Consider the following 24,984-nt stretch of genomic DNA (forward strand, 5'->3'; position numbering starts at 1 on the left):
CAGAGAGACAAAAATTAATTTCCACTTCTTTAGAGCAAATTAATTTTCTAAAGAAGGCCACTGGTTCCACTTTGTCCCATTTTAGGGTATAACCATTCTTCCTAGCAAGTTCCAGTCTAAAGTTATATAGATTCTGGACTGTTGTATCTGACTTGCTTTTTTCCCTCGCGATGGTAAAGGACATACTAAGGGGCAAATGATCACTCATTGCTAACTCACGTGTTTTAAACCAGCAAATATAACAACGAAATCGTTTGGAAATTAACATAAAGTCAATAACTGATTTGCAGCCCCTTCCTATGAATGTAGGGTTAAAAGGGGCTGGTGGAGAACAAAGTTCATTTACGAAACCCAAATCCAAAGAAAAAAGTATATCATTTAAGGAATTACCCAAAGGTGTGTGGGAGAAGTGTGCCGTAGGGACATCATCAACCTCTCCCAATCCGCAGATATTTTGGTTACTAGATGGGCATATAAAATGATTGAAATCGCCAGTCCAGATCACACAGGGGTCAGGGCCTTGTTTTTCATCTAAATTTTTAAGGGTCTCGTGTAGTTCTTTCAGAGTCGAGGCCCATGCTTCCTTCGGAATGTTATTATAGAAGTTTATCAAAATTATATTTTGTTTGCCCCCAAACGTTAAAGACAGTATATGATAGAAGACAGAAACTGGAAATAAAGAAATTTTTTTAAACAGTTTGATACATAGGTGCATAAGCCCCCTTTATTTCTCCCTCTTAATGTAAGGATTGCCGGCGTGTGAAAAGTACGGTAACCATTCATAGGAATAGGGTCAACCGTCCAGCATTCCTGTAGGCAGATAATCGAATACTGTTTTAAAAACGAAATGCAACTTGAATCCCCTAATCTAGCAGACAGCCCTGCAACGTTCCAAGACAGAAGTGTAAAATCAGAACCTGTATCTCCCTCTAGCAATGATCTCACATTAATAGTTTCGCAGGAAACCCCACATTCAGAAATTCCTCTTTCAGGCAGTGTATGATAGTTAATTTCCTCCTCACCCTCAATGATAATAGGAATGTTTTCAAGTTTATCCTGTTGGGAAATTAGCAATTGAACAGGGCGTGAGTCGGGAGGCAAAATTAACACGTCCTCAATTGCGACCTCCCGTGTGAGTTCAGAAGCGGTAGGATTTAGGGGTAGTCAGTCGACCATATCCAGGCAGCTAAATCTATTTGTTGTTGAAAAGGCCTCCAGCCTACCCTGTTCGACTGGGGCCGGCCTGCCTCTTTGGAAATTAGTGTTTGTTTTACATCTCCCTACCTGTTCCCACATGCTGTTATTTGCTTGGTGAGTGTAAAAATAGGCAAGGGGAAGTGGAATGATACTTGAGTAAGGCAGAAATGGTCGTGCCTGCTGGATGTATTTTGCAGCCTGTGTATCCTTAAAATTAACGACAATACAATCCCCCGATATGTCTTTGTTCCTTCTGCCCACCCAACTGACTCTCCGGGCAAACAAGATTTTAGTGTGTGTGTGAGGAGGGAGTGTTCGGTTAGTATTGAGCCAATGCATTGTTTTATTCTTCAGCTCGTAGTATGTTTCGATGGTGTTTTCTTTCAAACCAGGTACCCCTGTCAGTACGATAACGTACGGCGAGGATTCTGGCGGCAAGTCTAAACTAGGTAGCTTGTGAGCACCATCATAATTAGAAGCAGATCTATTTTCCGTTTCATTTATGTTTTGTACCATACCACTTTTAACTTTTGCGTTGACATCAGAGGATTTCTGCGGGGACATTACTCTTGTGGGTACATTTTTGGGACCACAGAGGTTTATGGTATTGTTATTACAGGCAGTGTCCTCTCCTTTATCCCGGGATAATCCCATTTGCCGGTCTAAAGGGGACGTAACCGAGGGTACAAGAGTTTTCTCCTTGGAGTTACTCACTAAATTGCCAAGAGAGAGATGTTCACAGAGTTCTCTAGATGAATTTATCTTCAACGATTGATTGAATACAAAGTTAGATGAAGCAATCTGTTCAAGTTTCTTAAGGCGCTCTTCAATCAGATTAAGTCTATCCAGGATCGGGCGAGTTGAAAGTGCTAAAACTTCCCCTATTTTTAAATAAAATCCATCATCGAGTTGCCTGGTTAAATCTACAGTTACTTCAGTCGGGGGTTGATCGACGTCATCCGAAGAATAATTAGATGCAAGTTTGGTATTTTTAGATTTCGTCGATCTTAATTCATTCCCCTTTTTTCCTCGCGGGGCAGGTTTCTGTTTTGGTTTGGCTCCTAGAGTTAAGGCAGAAGAGGAAGGAATAACCTCAGAAACAGCGTGTATTTGTGCTCGGGTAGATACGCCTTCTGTTTGGCTGTTCATAAGGTCAGCCGTAGTAATTGCAGGCCTAGTTGTACTTCTAGCTGCTTTACTGACCTTTCTTTCCATCATTAAGTCCATACAAGCGTCACTACTTTCATCCTCACTAACCATGAGGTCAGTTAGAATAGGATTTGTGGTATTTGCCTTAGGTGTAACAGACAAAGCAATTTTACCTAAAGATGAACGTTTGTTAGAAGTAGGGTCCAAAGAAAGACGACGCTCTGTAAGGTCAATTTCTCGTTCTAGGAGATTAGCAGCTCTTACAATAAAATTGTCCAAAGTACCTGCCATAGTAGTACCAACTACGGCACTTTTACCCCTAGGCATGTCTCCCACCAATGACGAGAAGGTTACTTTTATCCAGCTGTGCTACGGGAATACACAGGGGGTAGTCCAGTTCAGTCTCTGCAGGCTCAAACGGGCCCGCCCTTGGCCCGGGCTTCGCCCCGGTCTACGCCCCGCTCGCGTACCGCTCGCGCTGGAAAAGGCGTACCTTATGTAGTCAGGGGAGGAGGAGGAGTCAGGAAGAGGTCCCCAGGTGCTGCTGATGATCTTTGCGCTAGGCGCCCTGGTCCTCGCAGTCCTGGCAGTGATCCCAAATTACGTTGCAAAGGATTAGTGTGTTTAACACCCAGCAGCTCCACCGCTTGCCTCACAGGAGTCGGAAGAACAGCAGGAAAGAACCAAGCCTGCTGGCACTCAATCATCCAGTCTGTCACGCTATCGCTGTCGCTGGTTACTGTGTGGTTACTATGTGGTCTAATCGGCGGGAGTAGTTAGCGAGAGTAATTGGCAGGTGCCAGGGCTGCTATCTGTTTTGGAAGCATTTTACTGCCCTTCGCGTCCTTCGGCGTCCTCCGCTCCCGCTCCCGCTCCGCTCAGTTGCTGCGATCTGAGGCCCAAGCAAAAACACGCACTGGATCCCTAGAGAACGGATCACCAGTTAATGTGGGGGCAGTCCAGGCAGAATATGTGAGGTCATAAGCCGTGCATTGCGGAGGCGTAAGTTATAGTTAGCTCAGATAGCTATAACTGCTGAATTTCACTGGTTTTGTACAAGTGAAATCTGAGCTTAACTATAACGTCCCTATAACCTTTGGTTTATTTAGTGAATTTCTAAGGTTTCTTTATTATATTTCCTAAGTATAATGTCCCTGTAACCTTTTGTTATTTTAAGTGAATTTTTAAGTTGTTTTAAATTTGATTTCCTAACTCTAACCACTAACCTTTGAAACTTAGTGTGTGAGTGATTGCATGAGTGTCTCAGTGGTTGTATGAGTGTCTGAGTAGTGGGTGTGAGAGAGTAGGAGTGGGGCTTTAAGTGGGTATATGAATGTCTGAGTGGGTCTGTGAGTGGGTGTGTGAGTCTCTGAGAGGGTCTGTAAGTTGGTGCATGGGTCTCTTAATAGATTTGTGAGTGGGTGCGAGATAGTGTTAGTGATTCTGTAAGTGGATGCATGAGTGTCTGACTATGTCTGTAAGTTGATGTACTTGTCTGAGTTCGTCTGTGAGTGGGTCCATGAGTGAATGAGTCTGTGAGTGGCTGTGAGAGTGTCTGAGTTGTTTTGTGAGTGGGTGCCTGAGTGGGTCCTGCTCGTTTTTTGCCTTTTTTCTATTCACTTCTGACCCTTATTTTGCCTCTTTCTGCTTGCTGCTGATCTTCATGTTTTCTATTTCTGCTAGTTTCTGACCTTTATTTTGCCTCTTTTTTTGCTTGTTTCTGACCTTTATTTCAACGCTTTCTGTTACTTTCTGGTCTCTATTTTGCCTCTTTCTCCTCAGTTCTGACCTTTATTTTGCCTCCTGCTGCTCATTTCTAACCTTTATTTTGCCCATCTCTGCTCATTTCTGACCTTTATTCTGCCTCTTGCTGCTCTTTTCTGACCTCCATTCTGCCTCTTTCTGCTTGTTTCTGGTCTCTATTCTGCCTCATTCTGCTCGTTTCTTACCTTTATCATGCCTCTTTCTGCTCCTTTCTGACCTTTATATTGCCTGTCTCTGCTCGTTTCTCAAATTTATTTTGCCTCTTTCTGCTCATTGCTGTTCTTTCTTCTCCCTCTTTCTGCTCGTTTCTGACCTATATTTTACCTTTCTACTCGTTTCTCACCTTTAGTCTGCCTCTTTCTGCTTCTTGCTGACCTTTATTCTGCCTTTCTTCGTTGTTTCTCCTTTATTGTGCCTCTTTCTGCTCTCGACTGACCTTTATTTTGCCTCTTTCTGCTAGTTTCTGACCTTTATTCTGCCTCTTTCTGCTTGCTTCTGACCTCTTGTCTGGCTCTTTCTCCTCGTTTCTCACCTTTATTTTGCCTCTATCTGCTTGTTAATTACCTTTGTTCTGCCTCTTTATACTCTTCTTACCTTTATCTTGCCTCTGTCTTCTCATTGCTGCCCTTCTTTCTGCTAGATTCTCACCTTTATCTTGCCTCTTTCTGCTAGTTTCAGACCTTTGTTCCATCTCTTTCTGTTTTTTTCTGACCTTTATTCTGCCTGTTTGTGCTTGTTTCTGACCTTTATTTTGCCTTTTTTTCCCCCAGGACCATAGGAGAGCCTAAAACCCCTGCAGTCTCAGCCAGCTCCCCGCCTCCTGAGGGAACCAGCATTGCTATCACAGATAGGGAGCTGCTAAACATGCAGCTCCCTGTCTGTGACAGCCATCCTTTTGTCTGAAACAGACAAAAACTCCACTCTCAGCACGTGGGAGTGGTTTCACAGCTCTCGCTTACTGAGAGCGGAGTTTGTGTTTGCTCTAAATTGGCGGGAGCAGTCAAAGCTCCCGCCAAGTCAGAGCAAACAGCTATGTCCCGGGGGTGGGCACCCTGGGACATATCAGGAGCCGACTGTGGTGAGTGGCAGCCCCCAGGGCCACGTATGGCTCCAAGAGGGGGCAGCACAGCCCCTCTCCGTATTGACGGACTGGCCCCGAGGAGGTGGCTGTCCCTGGGGCCGTATACAGCCCCGTAGGGGGGCGTGTGTCCCCCTCCCAGTTTTATGTCTAAAAGGCCCCAGGAAGGTGGTGGTCCCCTTGGCCCCCCTTTAATACTAGTTTATTGTTCCGGGTAGGTGGTGGTCTCCAGGGCTTCTTCAAAGCCCAGGAGGGGGGTCCGTGAGGCCCCCTCCTCTTATAAAACTAAAGACTCGGGAGGTGGTGGTCCCCAGGACTTCAATGAAGTTCAGGAGGGGTGTCTGCGCAGTCTCCTGCAAGTTTTAAAGCGAACGCCCTGGGGAGGTGTTGGTCCCTGGGGCTTTAAGAGCCTTAGGAGGGGGGCCCGTGCACCCCTCCTACTTTTCTTAGAAAATGCCCCGGGGACTTGGCCCAGCCTGGGGCACATTTCAGAACAATTGCGTGAGACCTCGCTTTAATTTTTTTTTATTTTGCTGGATATCCGCAGCTCCATCTTGATTTCTGTGCAAATTTGGAGAAAAAGAATGTTTTAAAGCCCCAGCGGTTTCCCTTGTCATATTGTTCATAGGGACATTGTCGTTTTTCACTAACTTAGCATGAGCACGTTGCAGCTTGCCTGCTGCTTTGCACACGTTACTACATGTCTTTATTTTTTGCAATAATTTCAAAGATTGCTTTCACATGGGAACTCATGGCTGTGTTCACTGTCTGCATGTTCCTGGGTTTTTGACTGAACATTATGTGCAAGGTCAAACAACAATGCCCCTTGTTATTTTGTTCTGGCCAGTCCTTTGCCCTTAGACAAAACATACCGATGCAGCTGTTGTTTGAACAGTGTACTTGGGTTTTTAGTGGGGTACACAAATAAGTGAGAGACACTTGGAGAGGGACCTTTCCAGGGAGTAGAGCACCTATGATGTAGATATACCATCAATATGCTAAGGTATGGGGTCTGCTGATGAAGCCCAGAGATCTTCTATTATATAGTAATATTTATTCTTATCAAGGGGAGGGAGGTTAGACACTATAGTCCTTTCTCCATAGTCTTTCTATGATGACATCTCCCTTCATGATTATGGACTGACTGCAATGCTGACAATATTTGTACTATGCATTTTCCTGCTTGTTGTGGCACGTATACTGCACATTAGTTAACATAAATCTTTTAAATTGTTTTCGTGTCTCAGTCAGATCTTATTGTGGACAAGTACAAGAGAGTGAGCAAAAGGGTGTGTCTTGTTACCGAGATTCCTGAGAGATCTAGGAGTGTTGTGTTCTGGGGTGTCTAATCATTTGTTTCTCTGTGAGTGAGTAGGAGAGCAAGTGTGACACTATAGCTAGTCGGTCCTGGGTTTGTGGGTACTAAGGTGGTAGGAAGACTCAGTCCCTAAACACCAAGGTCCCATTTCCTGCACATAGTTCTGTATTTGTGCAGAATCCCTGCAACACCCTCTGGGACCCCGCTACCACATCTAGGGGGTCAGGGTATTCCTACCCTGCCCCTTTTCCATATTTTTAAGATTTTTTGGCTGAAGCAGAGTCCCAAGATGGCTGCCAACACTCTCTGGTTGAAGTGTTGACAGCCAGTCAGATTACAGCACAGGGACTGTTGGATCCGCGTACAAATTTGGATTTTGTTAATATCTCTAAAACTACTGAACAGATTTACACCAAACTACCAAAAGGCACTACTCTGGACCAAGATCTACCTTTCTGCCAAATTTGGTGTTATTCTATCCAGCAGTTCGGGCTGTAGTTGTATCTAAAGTCCCTATGGGAATTAACATTTGGAAAACGCGTTTCGGGACCCCCACTTTTTCTCAGGCCCCGCTTGATGGATCCCCTAAAAACGTTCAAGACAGCAGCTGAAGACACTGGCAAATGAGTTTTGAAAACTCTGTGAAGATTCATCAAACAGCGCTAAAGTTATTAGCAAAACAAAAACCGCTTTGGAAACTGGGTCCTAATTATAACTTCCTACTGACAATAGATAGATAGATAGATAGATAGATAGATAGATAGATAGATAGATAGATAGATAGATAGATAGATAGATAGATAGATAGATAGATAGATAGATAGATAGATAGATAGATAGATAGATAGATAGATAGATAGATAGATAGATAGATAGATAGATAGGGTAACTGTGAGATGAGGTCCTATAGTGCAGTTGAGGGCTTCTGATGACATAGGAAACCACAAGGGCATAGGCTGAGTGGTTTATAAGTGTTGCCTGAACCCTGAGATGGCAAGACAGGACCATATTACCCTTCTTAATTCTTATGTATTTCATATTATGGCATCAATTAATGATTTCTGTACATTTAGAAAGATTTAGAGTATTTGAGTGCCATACTCAGTTTCATTTTTAATATTCATTGTTTGCCTGGGACTGCATTATGTCCATCAGTGTTTTGAGAAATGTGTGGTTTTGATGGGAAATAGATTACGTGCTAGAATTTAAAATGTGTTCCAAGCAACAATGTGCATTATTTATTATAAGTATATTTTTAAACGGAAACTAGCATACTAAAATGTGCTTTTCTTTTGTCTCGCATTGACACTACAAAGTAGGTTATCTAAAATGGAAAAATAAAGTGCAGTTTGGGGCAATGTATTTTAATTTCTGCAGACAGAGTTCTGATGCTGCAATGTTAGAATGACGAGGATTCACTGGCACATTGAAATCCACTTTTCTGAAAAATAGGAGCTTGGAATCCACTGGCAAACATTCATAATAAAGACATACTCGTGTAATATATATATGCCTATGTCATGTCCCTGATTGATTGGATGCACAGTGCTCCTATCTCATCTAATGATCTGAGATTGCGTATTCTAGACTTTGTGGAAGTTTTCAAGTAGGTATTTGAGTCACAATAATTATGTTTTTCACTGAGCAGTAGTCTTTCGTTTTTTAACGGCCACAGCAAGAGTTGTTTTAACTCGTTCCGTGCTCATGACAGAACCACGCCGTTATGAGCCACGGTTGCCGTGTGCTCATGACCGAGTGGTTCCGTCATGCTGCGGCCGTTGGCGGCCGCGCCGCCCACGCGGCGCTAATTCCCCGCCTGTGCGGGCGATTAGCGCTGTGGGCGGAGTCATGACAGAACCACTCCGTCATGAGCACAGCCCAACCGTGGCTCATGACGGAGTGGCTCCGTCATGAGCACCGCGCCACCGCGCTGCCCCCCCGCACCCCCCAGCGCTGCGGCGGAATTTCCGCCGCAGCAAAGGGGTTAAAAGAATTTAGATTCATTAGCAAAGCAAAGAAACAAAACAACATTATTGCACCTATCATTGATCTATTACATCGAAATGCATCTTATTAATGCCATAATTATGTTAGACGGCCGCTTTAGTAGACCGAAATATGGCAACCGATCAGAAGATCATTGTTACTTCACTTACCCAATTCTTCTGCTACAATGTCTTTTAAAAGCCAGGACATCCAGATCACATTGTGTCTCACCTGAGACCCTGTTGTACCGGCTACCCTCTTGTCTGATGTTTGTGCTTCAGTGTGGTTCCTTTGCCTTCTAAAATGTTGCAATTAGATTAGCCTGAAAAGCTGGCCCTGCCAATAGACTCTTTGCAGACAGCTCCTACCCCAGGAATTTGGTAAAAGTGGGCATCTGACAATCATAAATACCTGTCTGATACTGACTCAGTAAATCTACCACCGAACCAAAGGTCACTGGTTTCCAGTGCTTAATTTGTAAGATATTAAGTGCAGGTGCTCAATTTTATTTAGGAGACCACACTCACACCCTCTACTGGCTCCACCTACTTCCTGTACTGGCTCCACCCACTTCCTCTACTGGCTCCTCCCACAGCCACAACTAGCACTGCTGAAAGACAGATTTAATACCCAATCAGAATTTCAACGAGCGACTGACTACAAGAAGAAAGATCTTTCCTCCCAACTGTGACTCCCATCACCTGATGGAGAGCTATCCAGGAAACCTGTGCAGTGATCAGTGTGCTGAAGAATTTTCAGGATGGGTGTAGGAAGGTGGATATCTGACTATGGTTACCCCCAATTTTTTTGCCTAGTGTCTAGCTGGTTTTTCGACTTAGTAGGCCTGAGATCCTGCCATTCAGGGTCTCAGCCTGTCTGCTCTCTCTTTAACATGGACTCCATGTACCCTAGGTACATAACCCATTGGAACTAGATCACCCTGTGAGCCCCTGTACCAGTGTACACTAGGTACCCAGGGCATTGGTGTATCTAAGGCCTACCAGGGGCTGAAGCATGTATTGTGCCACCCCTGGACTGGCCTAACAAATTTGACACAACTGGCTGATCACTCAGCTGGGGTAAGTTGGTGTAACCACCTCTTACTTAGGTGTAGTATACCTATACCTAACCTTAAATGGGACACATGTTAACCTATAAGTCACTCCTATGGCAGGCCTTAACAATCCTGAAGGCAGAGTGCTTGGTTCCATGTGAGATGGTGCTCTGGCATGAGCTGAGCCTGTCTGCAGTGGTCGGAACAACTTCCTTCTACCGTTTCCAGATATCGCCATACCATATACTCTTAAGTGCATTATGAACCTCGCGGTTAAATGCTATCTTTGGTTTGGCTTTATCAAAACATGTCGAGTAAGGTGTCATACGAATTGGAATACTAACCCCTCGCCAATTCTGGCGACGGGGTTAGCATTCCACCCTTCTAGAGGGACACGACATGTACAGTACCTGAAACCCGGGTAAAATCAGACATAGCCTCAGCTCCACAAAATGGATGCTGCCACCACAGACACAAGTCTGCCCTCCTGCTGCTCGGAGTCCTTCCAGCTTGGGAGACGTGGACAAAGGGTTTCCTGCCAGGGGAGGTGCGTGCACCACCCCAGACAGGATTTTGTGTATTGGTCAGGTAGGGCTTGAATAGAATCAGACATGCCTGAGGCTCACAAGGAGCCTCGGTGCATATGCCAGTTCAAACCGGTCCTGGGGCACACCAGCCCCGGACCTGGGGCGAGCTGGACAAAGGATTGGGGGTGTAACCACCCCCCTTCCTGGTCCCACCCTTAGGGAGGGACCTAGCAGGTAGTCCGGCCCCTAGAATCCGCTTAAAGGTAGGAGCTGTGTCCTAAGACTTCAGACATCCTGGAATCAACTTACTACAAAGAAGAAGACGAGAACTTCGACGCTCTGCTGCACAGAGGACAGAAGGAAATCTCCCCTACGGTCAGGGAGTGACCATCTTGCTAACGCAAGCACCAACCAGCTACTCGACGTCTGCTTTGCCGCCGCCTCCTGCCGGAGCCCGAGCCCAGAGCCCGACAAGACCTGGACCTCCAGACCTCTCACCGCCCGATCCACAGTCCCTGAGAAGAAGGAACCCGTGGAGGCACCGAGACACGTGGAGCCAGCCATCTTGAAAGACCCACGACAAGCTGCAAGCGCGACAACAGAGGCTCCCTCCAAGTTGTGCTTTGGGTCCTGAGAAGCCCAACATCCGAGCAGCATCTGCACCAAAGGTGAGCCCTCCAGCATCTCCACGATCTGCGTGGGGCCCCTCTGCACTTTGCATCTCGACGCGCCTGCCCGGTCCCTGGCCCGTTGGCTAGTGGCCATTTTGGCGACGAACCTTGAAAACTACGATGCTGGTCTGGTTGCCCCAGACTGGCCCCTGCTGCCCTCCAAAGGAGCAGCCCCTCTGACCTTGCTGGTCAGAACAATCAGCTTTCTTCATTTTCCACGACTCCTGCCTTTGCCAAGGCTGTTTGCTTCCTTCGAGTCGCCGACACCGCCGACAGCGAGAGCCTGCGTGGGACAGCTCGTGAACCGACTCACGGACGTCGTCGACCTTCAGGGACCACGTGGCTGCGGAGACAAGCTACACCTCTTCACCTGTTTGCACCCGACATCGCCTGGTACCTACCTGGTGCCATGCCGGTCACTGGCTAGTGACTGTGAACACTGTCCCCTCTGCTTACAGGTCTTCTACAACTCCGATCCACCCTTGGATCCACCGCATCTCTCCTGGACCGACCGCCTGCAGCATCTTTGTCATCAGACTCCATTGAACAGATAGACGAAACCCGACGCACTTCGAGACCTATGCACCCGCTTCCTGTGGGTGAGGTAAAGCTGGCACTCCGGTGCCCAAGTGTAGAGAAACATCTCTAGTGTCTGTGTTTTAAGTCTTCAGTTCGTAGTCCATCCAGAAGACCCTTCTAGCAGTAACATTTGAACTTTTACGCACCCATTGAAAACCTATGGGAGCCCGCGTGTAACTTTCCTCACTGCACACGCGACCCGTGGACCTCCTGGTCACTAACTGAAGTTAGCTCCTTGTAGGCCCAGCGATTCTAGAGGCCCTAGGCCTTTTCCCTTTCCTGTTCGTGGTACTTATACCACTATTTTAGTATATGGTTTGAGTGGCCACCAGGGCCCATCCATATAAAGTGCAACTTCTGTATATTGTAATACTTTCTTGTTTAACGATTTGTGCTCCTGTGCTCATAAAGAGTCTAGGGGATACTTTGAGTAATAAATACATATATATTTTGAATATATATCTGTGTGGTGTCCTTTCATTGGTATAAAGGGGGGTTACATATGGTAAAACAGCCTGCTTAACACGCTTTAACGAGTTTAGCCTCAAAGACTGCTTAGCCTACGCTACCACTAGGGCAGCTAGTCCGAAAAGGTTGACTTACAACCACACCATAAGGGTTGCTTGGCATGGTACAAGGTGGTCACTTTAACTAGTGAACATCATATACCAGGCCAACTTCTCACAATGGGGCCCTGATTTCATCAGATATAGGCCCACTTGCACCACTACCCTTCCCCAAGGTTAATACCCAACCACCTTTGACAGCTCTCTATTGAAGCAGAAGACCTACCTTCTCACTAGGAGTGGAGATAGAAGATGATTCCTGCTACCCACTAGATAGAGTCAGAGCCCTCAGCACTACACGAACACAGTAGAAATCACATATAACAACCACTAGGCCACTGTGGCATATAATTCATTACTGCCAAGTGGCCTACATCATGTTTGACCCTCAAACAGTTCTATGTTTTAGCTAACTCTGTCTCTAACACCTGGAATGAAAATTATCATTTGAAGCTTCAGAGAACCCCTTGGCACATTTCATCTAAATATCCAAACACCCACACTGTGCGCACACACACCATATGCATTTATCTTCTGAAGTATGAGTGACGAGAAACAACTGTTCATGTTACATTTCATTTATAATTTATAACATTTTTTAATGTGTTTTCTAATACCAGGACAGCAAAGACTATCGTCCCTGGCATTAAGCAGAGGTTAATTTAATGACTTTTTGTGGGTCACCCTATCAAAGATTGTGGCTGTTTCTTGGGTGGACTTTCACACTCTTCAACCAACAACCCAATTTCTCAATACCAGTTGAAATCTTAATCATGCGTACTATCCCTAGTTGTATAATATGGCACTGAAAAATAAACCAATGTGTGTTTACATTTGCCACAAATACGTTTTTTTTTAAGTTACTCTTTATTTGAGGGTCTGTTAGCTATTACAATATGAGAAGAGTATCAAACTGCCATGATTTTTTGCTCCCCTACATTTCTTCCAACTTAACAACACACTCAGTAGATTGAAGGCTGTCGATCTGTAGGGCCAACATTCCTACCGGCATAATGCCGTTTGTAGGTGGTAAACAAGAAATAACATATCTTTTTAAAAAAGAAAAAAATATATGAAGAAACAAAACAAAAGTTGACCAGGAGCACAAAAGCTACCACTTGTAAACAGAACTTTGTTGAAATACCCTTGCTCAAGCTCTTCCCCTTATTTTCCGGCAACAATAGATTTCTGTAAAGGGACAGAATGTACGCATAGGAAAAAAATAAAAGCCTTTGTTACAAAATAGCTGAGTACTGTGGAAATTCTCATAAAACATGAAAAAGCAACATATATATTTCATTAGGGTCATTGTAGTTATTGGTTTGCTAACACATGTATAAGCGTTTGGCTGCAGCACACTCAAAGTGTGCATTTTGGACATATATTATGGATTCATCTATTGGCTGGTGGAATTTAGGGGTGTGTAAAGATGTTTTTAAGCATTGATCTGGAATGCAAGGTTAGTGGTTAGTCCATGGAAGTTGCGATTAGTAATGTGCTCTCAGAAAAAACTGCATCCAGTTTTTTTTAATGTTAAGATCAAGTAGGTGTGATCATTCTTGGGTGCTTTGTTTGGGTTTCATAGCGACTTTTCCTTTCTTTCCCATGTTTGAGAGTCTCTCTACACTCATATTTTAAGTGAAGAGGATAGAACAAAAGGTGGGGGTCGCTTGCTGTTGCCATCAGAAATGTAGAAAAATCTATAAGCATAACGCTGTTCGATAAGCTTCGGTAGCTACCAGCTCTCTCCTTTGCACAGACAAATCTCAAAAACGAAGGATCAGTTTAATACAAAAACAATGCATCTACCACTGCACTGCCTCTATAAATACACTGGTCAATGCAGTTTTACATCTTATACACTTTCACGGTTCTGGAAGCAAACAAACAGGTACATTGATTAGACCATATGCCCTCTACTTACTCTGTTCAACTAAGCTGTGAGAATGGCTTATTTGTGAGCAGCTGACCCCTTCATTCACATCATTTTAGACAACTCTTTCCAAAGAGTGCTGCAGCCAGGTTCTAAAATTGTAAAATTTGAGAACATTTGGAAATCGAAAGGTGTCTTTTCAAAACTGCGGCTGCCCTCACCTTTTCATTAAAGCGTATTTGAGATGAACAGCAGGAGGCGCCTGTTGCGAGCTCTTGGAAGAAGTGGCGCTGATTTTTTATTTGACAGTTGATAGCTTTTCTGGGAGTTCTTGATGGGCTAAAAAACACTAACTGTGCCAGTATACATGTTCTTTGGGAAAGTCAACGAAGCAGGGCTTGGGTATACAGGAAAAGTGAATGAGTATATAAATTCGTTTCCGCACGCTCATATTTATAAATCTTCATGCTCTCAGTGCACCAGTTCTTGCATGTTCATACTTCAATAACCATTCGGATTACAAATTCTGATTTTGGGAACTGAAATGGCACACACTACTACGCTGCAAAAACTGTGCTCTGAAGTACCCCATGAAAAAGGTAGCTGTGAAAAACCGGGCAAACTCACCTTTTGTGCCTGCAGCTGCTTGAATTCAATTCCTGGATAAGAAATTATAAAGCTGCGCGGCCTCCGGGATTGTTTTTGCTGCTTTCGCGCTGTAAAGGCTCTAACTGCAGCAAAGCATTCAATTCCTCCTCAGTGCAGGCCTGCTAAGTGCTAACAGTTTACAAGCGCCCAAGAGTTTATTATAAAACTGGAAACATGGTGGGCCTCTGGACAGCTGCGGTGGCCAAAAGTAATACCACATCTAACAGGCCTCAGCGGCACGCCCTCAACTGTCCCAGCTTGCCTTGCCCCCACCTCACTATCAGCCCGCCATCAGCCAAATTATCTAAACGGAACGAGTATGACGACGCTCTTTGGTGAAAGACATGCGTGCACTGCTGACATCACTAACGTGATGCAGTCATCATGCCAGGACCTGGGTGGGCCGTTTTCTGCTGACATACCACGCTGGCATCTGAACCAAATTGGGAACAGGACAGGTACGTACATTTATTTTTATTAATCACTGGCCCAGGGCAGGGCGAAAATTCAATAGACCCGGCCGACATAAGTGCCGGTGCTAAGCACCGGAAAGCACCGGCACAAATTAAGCACTGCTGGTTTCCCCTTAGTTATCCTGGAAGGTGTGGCATTTGAACACGGTAATCCAAGCAGATTGGGCATGCAACTTTACCAGAGTTAGTATTTTATGGATATTATGCAAAGTCCTGGCAATATCTTTTGGGTATTCCTGCCCAGTTTCCTCAATTCTCTGCCTATCTCAGAAGATTGTCATGCTTTTCTTTCATTAGCACATTTTAGAAATCTGTGAATTATAGTGATATTAGATGATAAAATTATTTATGTATTGCAGAGTTTCCTAACAGGGCCAGCTTTTGGTGTAGGAAGAGTTTCCTTAAGTAATCACGATCTGTAAGAACTTGAAGAAAGCAGTATTAGTGAGGCTCAGCTAAACTCTGATTATGTTGAAATATTTTAAGTACCTGGCATAAAGATGTACATAAAGTACCTGAGCACAGCACCAGTCTAGGAAGCAAAAATAGATCACTGAAATCTCAGGGGTGTCTGCATTCCCCCATGATATGCAAGTTGCATGTTACGGAGGAATAGTCCAATCTTGTTTGATCTCCACCCTGAACTGGCAAAAGGTGACTAAAGATTTAAATGTCATTTAAAAAAAAAAATGTTGCAGCTTCCCAAATGTAAACAAAATGGGGCTATATCAAAGTGAGAAATTATATCACAGCTTGGACAAAAATGATCACCGTTTTGGGAGAGTTGGTATAACCTTTTCCCTACGAATGCCCAGTACAATTTTACAGACTTTTTTTTATGGTACACTAGAAACTTGCGTTTGTGCCTCTTTAGCTCTTCTCACCTTCATAACTAAACAACTGAGACGAAACTACCGCCACCAGATGATAAAGATTTAAACTAAGATGTCCAAGAGTGATGGCATCTGCTGCGAATCGTCATTACTAGGAGCAGAGGGTTGTTCTGGAAAGGATTGACTTTGGAACTCGATCTCTATTATGACTAAGGCTCCCTGTTTTCCGTTTTTACTGATTTTTACCGATAAATACAGAAAACATTTATTTTCTTGTCTGTATTTATTTTTAAATGTGGATAAAAACGGAAATTGGGTTGCATTTTGAGTAATTCTACATACTGTCTGCCATGACCGCCAGGCCAATAGCTGTGTGAATTGATAGGTAAGGGGATTAAAAAAGAAAGGAATTTTAGTAAAGAGGCTTTAACACCAATAGATATGCACAAGGTTGATACTGAAATGTGCATATTTTCGTATAAGTGCATTGATTTATCTTCTGCAGGTGTTCACAGCATTGAAACCTGGCAGGGATTCAAGCATGAGTGCATATTTATCAGTTAAATAAATGTGGAAATATACAAATTTCAGCTTAATTATTCCACAAAACCCAGCCAGGCACTGGATTGCTGACTCTGCCCATTGCCAGAAGCATTTAGGCGAATTTTAGGACTTGATGCCTGAGGCTAACAGACCTCCCGACATATGGGGTCCTTTCATCTCCTATCTTCAACGATTGGCTAACCCTGGAGAACCCTCTGAAAGTATTTCCGTCCCTGACGCACAGGCTACAGTAGATGGCCCTGACAAGACTGACTCTTAACACTCGATTGATCACCTACACATCACACTTGTTAACCGGCCACATTTTCTCATATCTGTGGCACACTATGGTACGCATTGGTCAATGTGCCTTCGAAATGTTTAACTATATTCATGCTTGTAATGGATGGTATGCTACTCAATGGAATTGGAAACAGTATCATGCCTTAATATTCAATAAAGGTTTTAAAAAAATTAATATATATATATATATATATATTTCCACAAAATCCAAAATAAATATGTATAAATACAGATAAAATTAGCAAAAAATAAATATGGATAAATAGAGACGGAAATGTCAAAAACATAAATACCATAAAACCGGGAACCCTAATTATGACTTATGATGACACGTGCCTTCGAACCCTTGTAGGGTAACAGACTTATGATGACACGTACCCTCGATCCCTTGTATGGTAACAGACTTATGATGACACATACCCTCGATCCCCCTTAGGATAATAGACTTTTGATGGCACGTACCCTCGATCCCCAGTAGGATAACAGACTTATGATGACACGTACCCGCGATCCCTTGTAGGGTAAGAGACTTATGATGACACGTACCCTCGACCCCTTGTAGGGTAACAGACTTATAATGACATGTCCCCTCGATCCCTTGTAGGGTAACAGGGTATGGTTTATGTCACTGATTTATCGGGTTTTCAAAGTTTTGTTGATTTATGCTGTTTGGAGTATGTTTGCATATGTTATATATGTTAGAGATTACACCTAATGTTCTTATTAAGCAATGATATCTCTATGTCTCTATTGAGCCTATAATGTAAGGAATTGACTTTTTTCCTCATTGCTACATACATGTACATTCCCATGCATAACCTTGTGATGAAAGAAAGTTACCTACTACAAGAGTGGGTAAAATGCAGTGGCATTTCCCCAGGTACAATTCAGTCCAAAGTACACTTGCTTATGTTGAAATGCCTCTACATGGCCAGAAACACATGTCCTTCACCTTTACTCCTGAGGGTTGTCCCCCTGGCAATACTCAGGAGGAAGTTCATCTCAGTAGCGGAGTAAATGGAAATTTCTTTAAATCTCTGAAAAGTTCTACACTATGCAAATCTCAGGCGTAAACATAACATGCAGATTTTCCAGCTTATATATGGAAGCTGGGGGTCACCTTGATCACGAAATGACAAGGTAATTGTGTTTTCTGATGACTGCATGTCAAAACGAACTGAAGATTTGTTCTGGGACTAATATAGCCTTAAAGGCCCGCTCCAGCGTTAAAGGCCCGAGCCTAAGGCGAGGGCCTTTAACAAGGGTGCAGGACTTTAATAGCCGGTATAGCCCAGCTACGAAGGGCTATAAGGCTATTAGAATATTTTGCCACTAGGGGGCAGAATGTTCTAACAAATAAAACAAAGGCCTCTGGAGCCCCTCTGACTACAGAGGCCTTTGTTAAAAAAACATTGGAATGTTGCTCTGCGGGCCTTTACCGGCCCGTAGAAGCACAGAGCACTCCATTGTATTCAATGGAGTGCTCCACATTCCAATGTTCTAATATTTGTTAAGGGCCAGTTCGAGTTTTTCTCCATAGGCCGCTATTGTGTGTGTTCACTGCGGATGTTTAATTCATTGCATGACGTTTTGTTCTTTCTCTTTGTGTTAATGCAGGTACAGTTTAACCATATGGACAGGAAAAGATGACAAGTACCCTACCGAGGATCTGTTATTCATCAGAAAAAACCTCAATGCCGACAGAGTTTATTATGATGTTCTGGAGCCTCAGAATAGTGAATTCAAACAGATAATAGCCCAAGGCCAACTATCAAAATAGACTGCGCGCACACTGTGTTCACCTCGTGAGGAACATTGACGGAGAGGAGAGCTTACCGCTAGCACGCAGGGAAGAAATAAAGGCAAATCCATTCCAGGCAGAGAACAGCAATAATGGCAGTTGTATTCTTTTTATTCTGAGGAAGCGTATGTTGTCCCTGAAAAGTAAAACACGTTGACGTTCTTTTTCATTTGCCATGACCCGGCTTTCATCAGCAAGCATTAGTTGCGCGTGTGCACCTTGTTTTATAAAGATAAATATGGATATTTATGTATTGTATTTTTTTTATAGTCAGCAAATGCATAGGAGGAAAATCACTTTACCGAGGTAATCAACGTGATATCTTCCTAGTCTTTCGCTGTACTCAGGGCCTTATTTATGACCCGGTTTGTGATTTTTTTGCACCAAGCAACGTGGTGCAAGAACGACGCAAACTGTAAGTCATAGGTTTGAGGCCACGCAATGCCACTTTGCGTGGCTTTGAATGGCTTAAAAAAACTGGAGTAATGCAATGCAGCGCAATTCGCTGCGTTGTATTACTCTGCGATGTGGAGGCGTTCTGTGGGCGTTTCCACGCAACTTCCATGGTTTTCGATGCATTACCAGATTTACCAAACCTGCTGAAGCTGGGAATGGGCCTTAAATATACGTCTTCCCAGGAGAGGCGTAATGAGGAGAAATATGTTTATTTCTCCTTGTTTTTTCCTCTAAATGCAGCACACATAGAAAGAGGAGAAAGCCTCTCAGGATTGTTTTTGTGCAGGAAGGTGCCCCTTCCTACACAAAAACAATCCTGCCTACAACACAGGCACCCTTGCACCATGGTGCAAGGGTGCCTGCGTTGGCTGCCAAAACGGCTCCAGACCCCAGTTTAGTTTTTATTTGTCCTCGCCTTATCATACCGCGTAGAAGAGCGCTGACATTCTCACTCCTCTGACATGCCCCCAGGATGACGGGCTACATAACTAGCTTCACTGCACGTCTTTCGCTGTTGGCACGTCTAAGGCAATTCTGTCTGTGCCCGGATTGTACCGAGCACCGGAACGCCTGCCAGTTTTTTATTAAATGGACCCCCTTTGCTGAAATACTCTATTGACAAACGTGTGGCACTTAACATCTCAGATAAGTACCCTCTTTGTGATACTCTTGAGTCACATGTCATTTCTGGTACCTTAAAATGCCCAGAATGCAACCTCACTCTTACGATTTATGCCACTCGCTCAAACTATTTAAATAGGCCACTCCAGCGAATATAGCAACCTTGTATGATGCTTTTATGTGCACTTTGCTCAACGCCAGATCACTAAGAAAGCATAAAATTGCATGTTCGGAGTTCATAGATGCTCACAAGCCAGATATTACCTTAGTAACAGAAACTTGGGCTGATTTAGCTTCAGGCATTGACATGATGGTCCTGGCTGTTTCAGCGAGATTCTACATTTTGAAATCGGACAGATTTGGTAAGGGGGTGGTGGCCTGGCGATCATATATCGTAATCAGCTCACCGCTAACTCTGATCACAAAGAACTCTTGTTTCAAATAATATTAACAAAAAACTTTACATTTAAAGGGCTATTGATTTATTATCTCTCTGGCCCTAGGTCTTCTTTGTGCAGGCCCTTAGACCACTGCTTGTGTCAAGTTGAAAACTCTTCAAATTTTACAGTTTTTGGAGATTTTAATTTTTACCTAGCGAACACTGCCGATAAAGATACGTATCTTTTAGTTGACACTAAGCCCAGCTTAGGTCTACTCCAGCTTGTGGACCTACCCACCCATGCTGCAGGCCATACCCCTTCCTCCATTTTACTGCCTCACTACCATTGACATGGTCAGAACATAGGGCAGTTATGTTCGGCATTAAAATGCCTTGCTCACAGTTGAAAGGCGTGGCTGCCCCAACTGTTAGTAAGGGCCGAGCCTGGCACAGACTTGATCCTCTAGAACTCAGCACGATGCTGTCCAGTTCCCGGCCCACTGTCGTCAAGGATCTTGTATCAGCCACATTGACCTACTCTTCAGGGGTAGGTCTGGCAATAGACTCACTTGCACATGAAAACATCTACACTATTCGGAGAAATAAACCGTCTGCACCTTAGCTTTTGAACAAACTCAGAGCATAGAAACAGCTCTGCAGGATACAGGACCGCAAGTACAGAAAAAAGTATGATCCATCTGAGAGAGATACTTACAAACAGCTTATTGCTGATTACAAAGTCCTGAAAAGACCCAATACCAATAATATAGAAATCGCAAAAAACTCCTCTAATGAGCTATTCAGTACGGTAAAAAAAAACATGTCTGAGAAAGTTAATAATAATTGTAGCCTAGCCATCAGCAATATTGTAGCTGGCTCTTTCTAGGCTAAAATGGAGGACGTTTTTAACACATTTGTGGCAAATAAACATTTAACCCCTGACTTTCAGAATGAAAACTGCTCGCCCTCCAGCCTCTAACCCTAAACTCTTTCTCCCCGCTCTGTTTTGAGCACGTATTAAGCTGACCAATTCCATTAAATCACGTTCTCCTATGGAGCCGTGCCCACCCAAGATTATACATCTTGCCCCTAAGATTATAAGTACTCATCTTGTCCGAATTTTCAATGAGATGATTGACAGCGGCGACTTTCCTATTGGTTGGAAAAGAGCCATTCTTGAAAAATCCTAGCCTCAGTCCACAAGATCCCTGTAGCTCGTCTACCTTTCCGGCTAAAATCAAGGAAAAGGCAATCTATCTTGAATTAGTGTCCTCTATAGATGCTAATAATCTTTAGGGCTCTACACAATTTGGATTCGGAGGCAATCACAGGACCAAACCAGCACTGTCTGAGGAGAACTGAGGGCTATTCTTGCCAGGGGAGGCAAGGGCGCTCTCATCTTATTAGATCTCTCAACGACATTCGATACAGTCAGTCATGACCTGTTGATTGTTTCATATTAGACATTAGGGGATCTGATCTTACTCTCCTGAAATCTTTCCTTTCTGAAAGGGAATAATTTGTTGCTATGAACAAATTTGTGTCTGATGCTTTCCATCTGCCATGTGGGGTGCCACAGGGCTTGTCCATGAGCCCCACTTTTTTAAATCTATACGTCAACCCACAGGCCAGGCTCATCAGAACCTTTAGATTGTCAGTTGTCTCGTATGCGGAAGATACACAAATTGTGCTCTCATAATCCAGTAGACGACACTGCAGTCATACTCAACAGCTGCACAAGGCAATAGACAATTGAATGAAAATTAATTTTTTCAAATAAACTCTGGGAAAACGAAAGTTCTTCTGGGCAGCAACACCTCCTTCTCGACACCCAGCTTGTGACCATAAGAACTGGGCTCACTGCCTACTCAAGTGAAGAAAGTTAGGAATCTAGGGATGCTATTCAACAAGTTGTCATTTGGAAATCAGGCTAATGCGTTAACCACCTCAGTTTTTTTCACTCTTAAGATCAGGAAAGTAGGGTCTTTTATTTTCGGGATCTGCAGAAAACCATAGCGACCACCCTTGCCGTATCCCAATTGGATTACTGCAAAACTCTCTTTCTGAATGTACAGCAAAGATTCCTCCACAAACCACAGATACTGCTGAATACATCAGCATGTCACCTACTGAGGATTCCCAAACACCAATCTGCACCTCAGTGTTTAGTCAAGCTTCATTGGCTGCCCATAAAAAAGCAGATAGAATTCAAGGCCCTTTGCACTGCCTGTAAAGTTCTACACAACTCTGGCCCTGAGTATTCGGGACACAAGTTTGTCTGGTACACACCTTCCAGAATGCTTTGTTCCTCAACAGCCAAGTACATTGTTGTCCCCAAATTTAAACAAGCTTCTTGGGGAGACCGAAGCTTAATAACTGGCAGTATCAAAGTGTGAACTCTCTTCCTCGGGAGCTGAAGGAAAGCCCTAACCTCCTCTCCTTCAGGAAATCATTACAAACCTAACTTTTCATTAACTGACTGACTCCTTTACCTTTAGACAGAAGCAGCGGCAAGACGCCTCCGGGCAATTGTGTGCTTTACAAATTGAATATTATTGCTTGCCATTTTTGCTGATCAAGGCCAGATTATTTATGTGCATAAACATGAGTTTGCCTCTTCCAAAACCCTGGGCCCATGGAAAGGTGGTGCGCTGTGCCGGCGGAGCCCGCAGTTCAAAATTGCTTCACAAAGGTCTGAGACAGCGCACGCTCAGGAAGGTCACAATGCAGTGCCGGATTTATTCAATTTCGGAGAGTTTCGACTTTGAATAAATCCAGCACTGCATTGTGACCCTCCTGAGTGTGCACTTTCTTGGATCTTTGTGTTATATATATATCACCTACTGGCGCTCACCGGTATGTAGTTATAGTGCAGATTAACCCTTGACCCAGGTCTTGTGTGCCACTCCCCGGCAGCCTAGCTCTGCTAGACTCTGCCTATATCTCCGCCCGAGGCCCCAGGTTCGGTCCCGCTAACCGGCTTGGTAATTCTTTCACATCACGGCACGCATTCTTAGCACTGATAATATTTGGCTGGTAACAATAGGCTATTGTTTGTTTTAGTTACTTCTGATTAGTTTGGCTTTATTCAGTTTGTTGGTTGGGCCTTTCTCTTTACTTCACCTGCTTCACCAGAGCTCACTGCTCCCCCGCCATTTTTAGGTCGAGGACTACCGGTCTGCCGAAAGGCAGAACCGGAAGTCGGAGATTTAATGACTTGGAGAAGAGGGGCTTGAACCCGCCCCTCTTCTCCCCTGTTCTCCATTGGCTGGCCTCGTAAATGCTGGCCAGCCACTGGAGAAGAGGTCAGTCATTCCTATTAGGCCCCGTCCTTTTCGGATCGGGGGGCGTGTTTTTTGCGAGAAGTCTCAGGGAGGAGACAACAGCAAAACACGCCCCCGAATCCGAAAATGCCGCTGCCTACAGCTCAACACACCAACGTTTACGTAGCAGACGACCCTGGTTTCCTTTTACAGATGTTTAAAGTGCACAGCTCGTTGCGGTGACATCCTAACAGAGGCTCACAGCTCGTTGCGGTGACATCCTAACAGAGGCTCTTGTTAGGAAAATAACATTTTCTTTTAAAAGAACGAGTTTTGTTTAAAACCACACAAATACGCTGGACAACTGTACTCAATAAAACTTATATTGGGCACAAGAGGTCTGACCTGAAAGAGGCACCATGTAAGCGATTACTGTTGCTGGCGACTATTCATAGCACTCCATCTCCCGTAGCATCTGTCAGTCCCTGGCTGCCATTCATTGATCTTCCCCGTCCCCTCTGCGGCACGAGCTGCCAGCTCCCGGGTATCGGTTGCGATGGTTCCGATGTCAACAACGATCACTTCCAACCTAGGGAATCTACCAGGCTCCGCCCATCTCAGCACTGACTCACAAAGGTTACGGGGCAGTGTGAAAATATTATATTGTAAACTGCAATAATAGAGAAATTGCGAATTAGGAGCTTGAAAGCGGCCAACTAGAATAGCAATTTTAAACTTCATTAGTAGCAACATGTTTTTAGGATCAGAAATAAAATGCACTTTCAAATTTAAAAAATAATATTTTACATTAGTTTCTTTAGAGCAACATAGTAAGTTAGAAGGCTAAGTATAAAAGAATCAAATTGTGTAAATAAGTGTGCTTGAGAAAGGTTGCGTATGTTTTCCCTATGATTTTATTATGAGGAGGACACCATCTTGAAGTTTCAAGATGGCCGTACTGTTTGACGATGTTCACCAATATGGGGAATCCATAGGCTATGTGTATTTTCTGATCATTGGCTATCTTCGGAGCTCTGTCCGATTGGATAGCAGCTCCATAACCCCGCCCATACAGGGAGCAGTGTGTAATAATGTTACTCAGTGCTGCTGCGCTTTGAGGCTATATGTTCGTCCCTTTACTGATTCGGATAGCCAACCAGTGCCATAAAAGCAAAGGTTTTAGATCGCTTATGTATGACATTTTCATAATTTCAGTGTGATTTTGAGTTACATTCTACAATTATGAGTGACACCATCTCGTAACCCAGCCTCATTTCATCACTGTACCTCACTGACTTACTCCGTGACGTCATGTCTGTGAATCTGTGCCGCAGGTGATTAGAAGACTATTGGGAAAAATACATTCTCCCGATTATGTTTGTCCCGCTTTCCTCCTCTAAAATGTCGGTATGTATGCCTGATGGGTGTCCTACTGCTAAGCAACTGTCTGTTGTTGCCACGTTGTAAGCTAAGAAAGTGTATGGACATTTTTACAAGTGACTGGATATACTTCTTGCGTAGCGCCCACTCGATAGCCTTGAAGCACTTCCTCCGAATATTCGAGTTGGTAGATCGGTACCTGGGAATTGTCCACACCAAGACAAGTTTGCACGTGCACAGCAATGTGTCAAAAGCCTTTCCAATGCTAAAACTCTACTTTCGGACTCAGGATTACTCTTTTAGTTGTGGCTGGTTTTAGGTTAAACCTGGGCAGCGCCCGCTGCTCTGTGATGCCTGCAGTGGTCGAAGTGGGGAAAAACAAGCATTTACAATGCAACGGTCTCAGCATTGTTAAAGTTAGAGCTATTAACATTGCTCATGACAATGCCGTTTCTTTAAATGTTTTAAAAACAAAAACATAAACAAAAATAATGTCATGAGCAATGCCAATAGCTCTAACTT

General features: G+C 44.0%; 1 protein-coding gene across 1 annotated transcript in view; it reads left to right on the top strand.

The window, feature by feature from the left end:
• FAM151B (family with sequence similarity 151 member B) overlaps positions 1–18,612 on the top strand; it is a 520,233-nt gene extending 501,621 nt beyond the window's left edge. Inside the window, exon 6 of the mRNA XM_085632400.1 lies at positions 18,180–18,612. Within this exon, the coding sequence (XP_085488526.1) occupies positions 18,180–18,342 (163 nt within the window). The 3' untranslated portion in view covers positions 18,343–18,612. The remainder of the gene's footprint in view (positions 1–18,179) is intronic.
• The last annotated feature ends 6,372 nt before the right edge of the window (positions 18,613–24,984 follow it).

Source organism: Triturus cristatus, chromosome 2_1, assembly GCF_964204655.1.
Source record: "Triturus cristatus chromosome 2_1, aTriCri1.1, whole genome shotgun sequence".
Taxonomy (NCBI): Eukaryota; Metazoa; Chordata; class Amphibia; order Caudata; family Salamandridae; genus Triturus; species Triturus cristatus.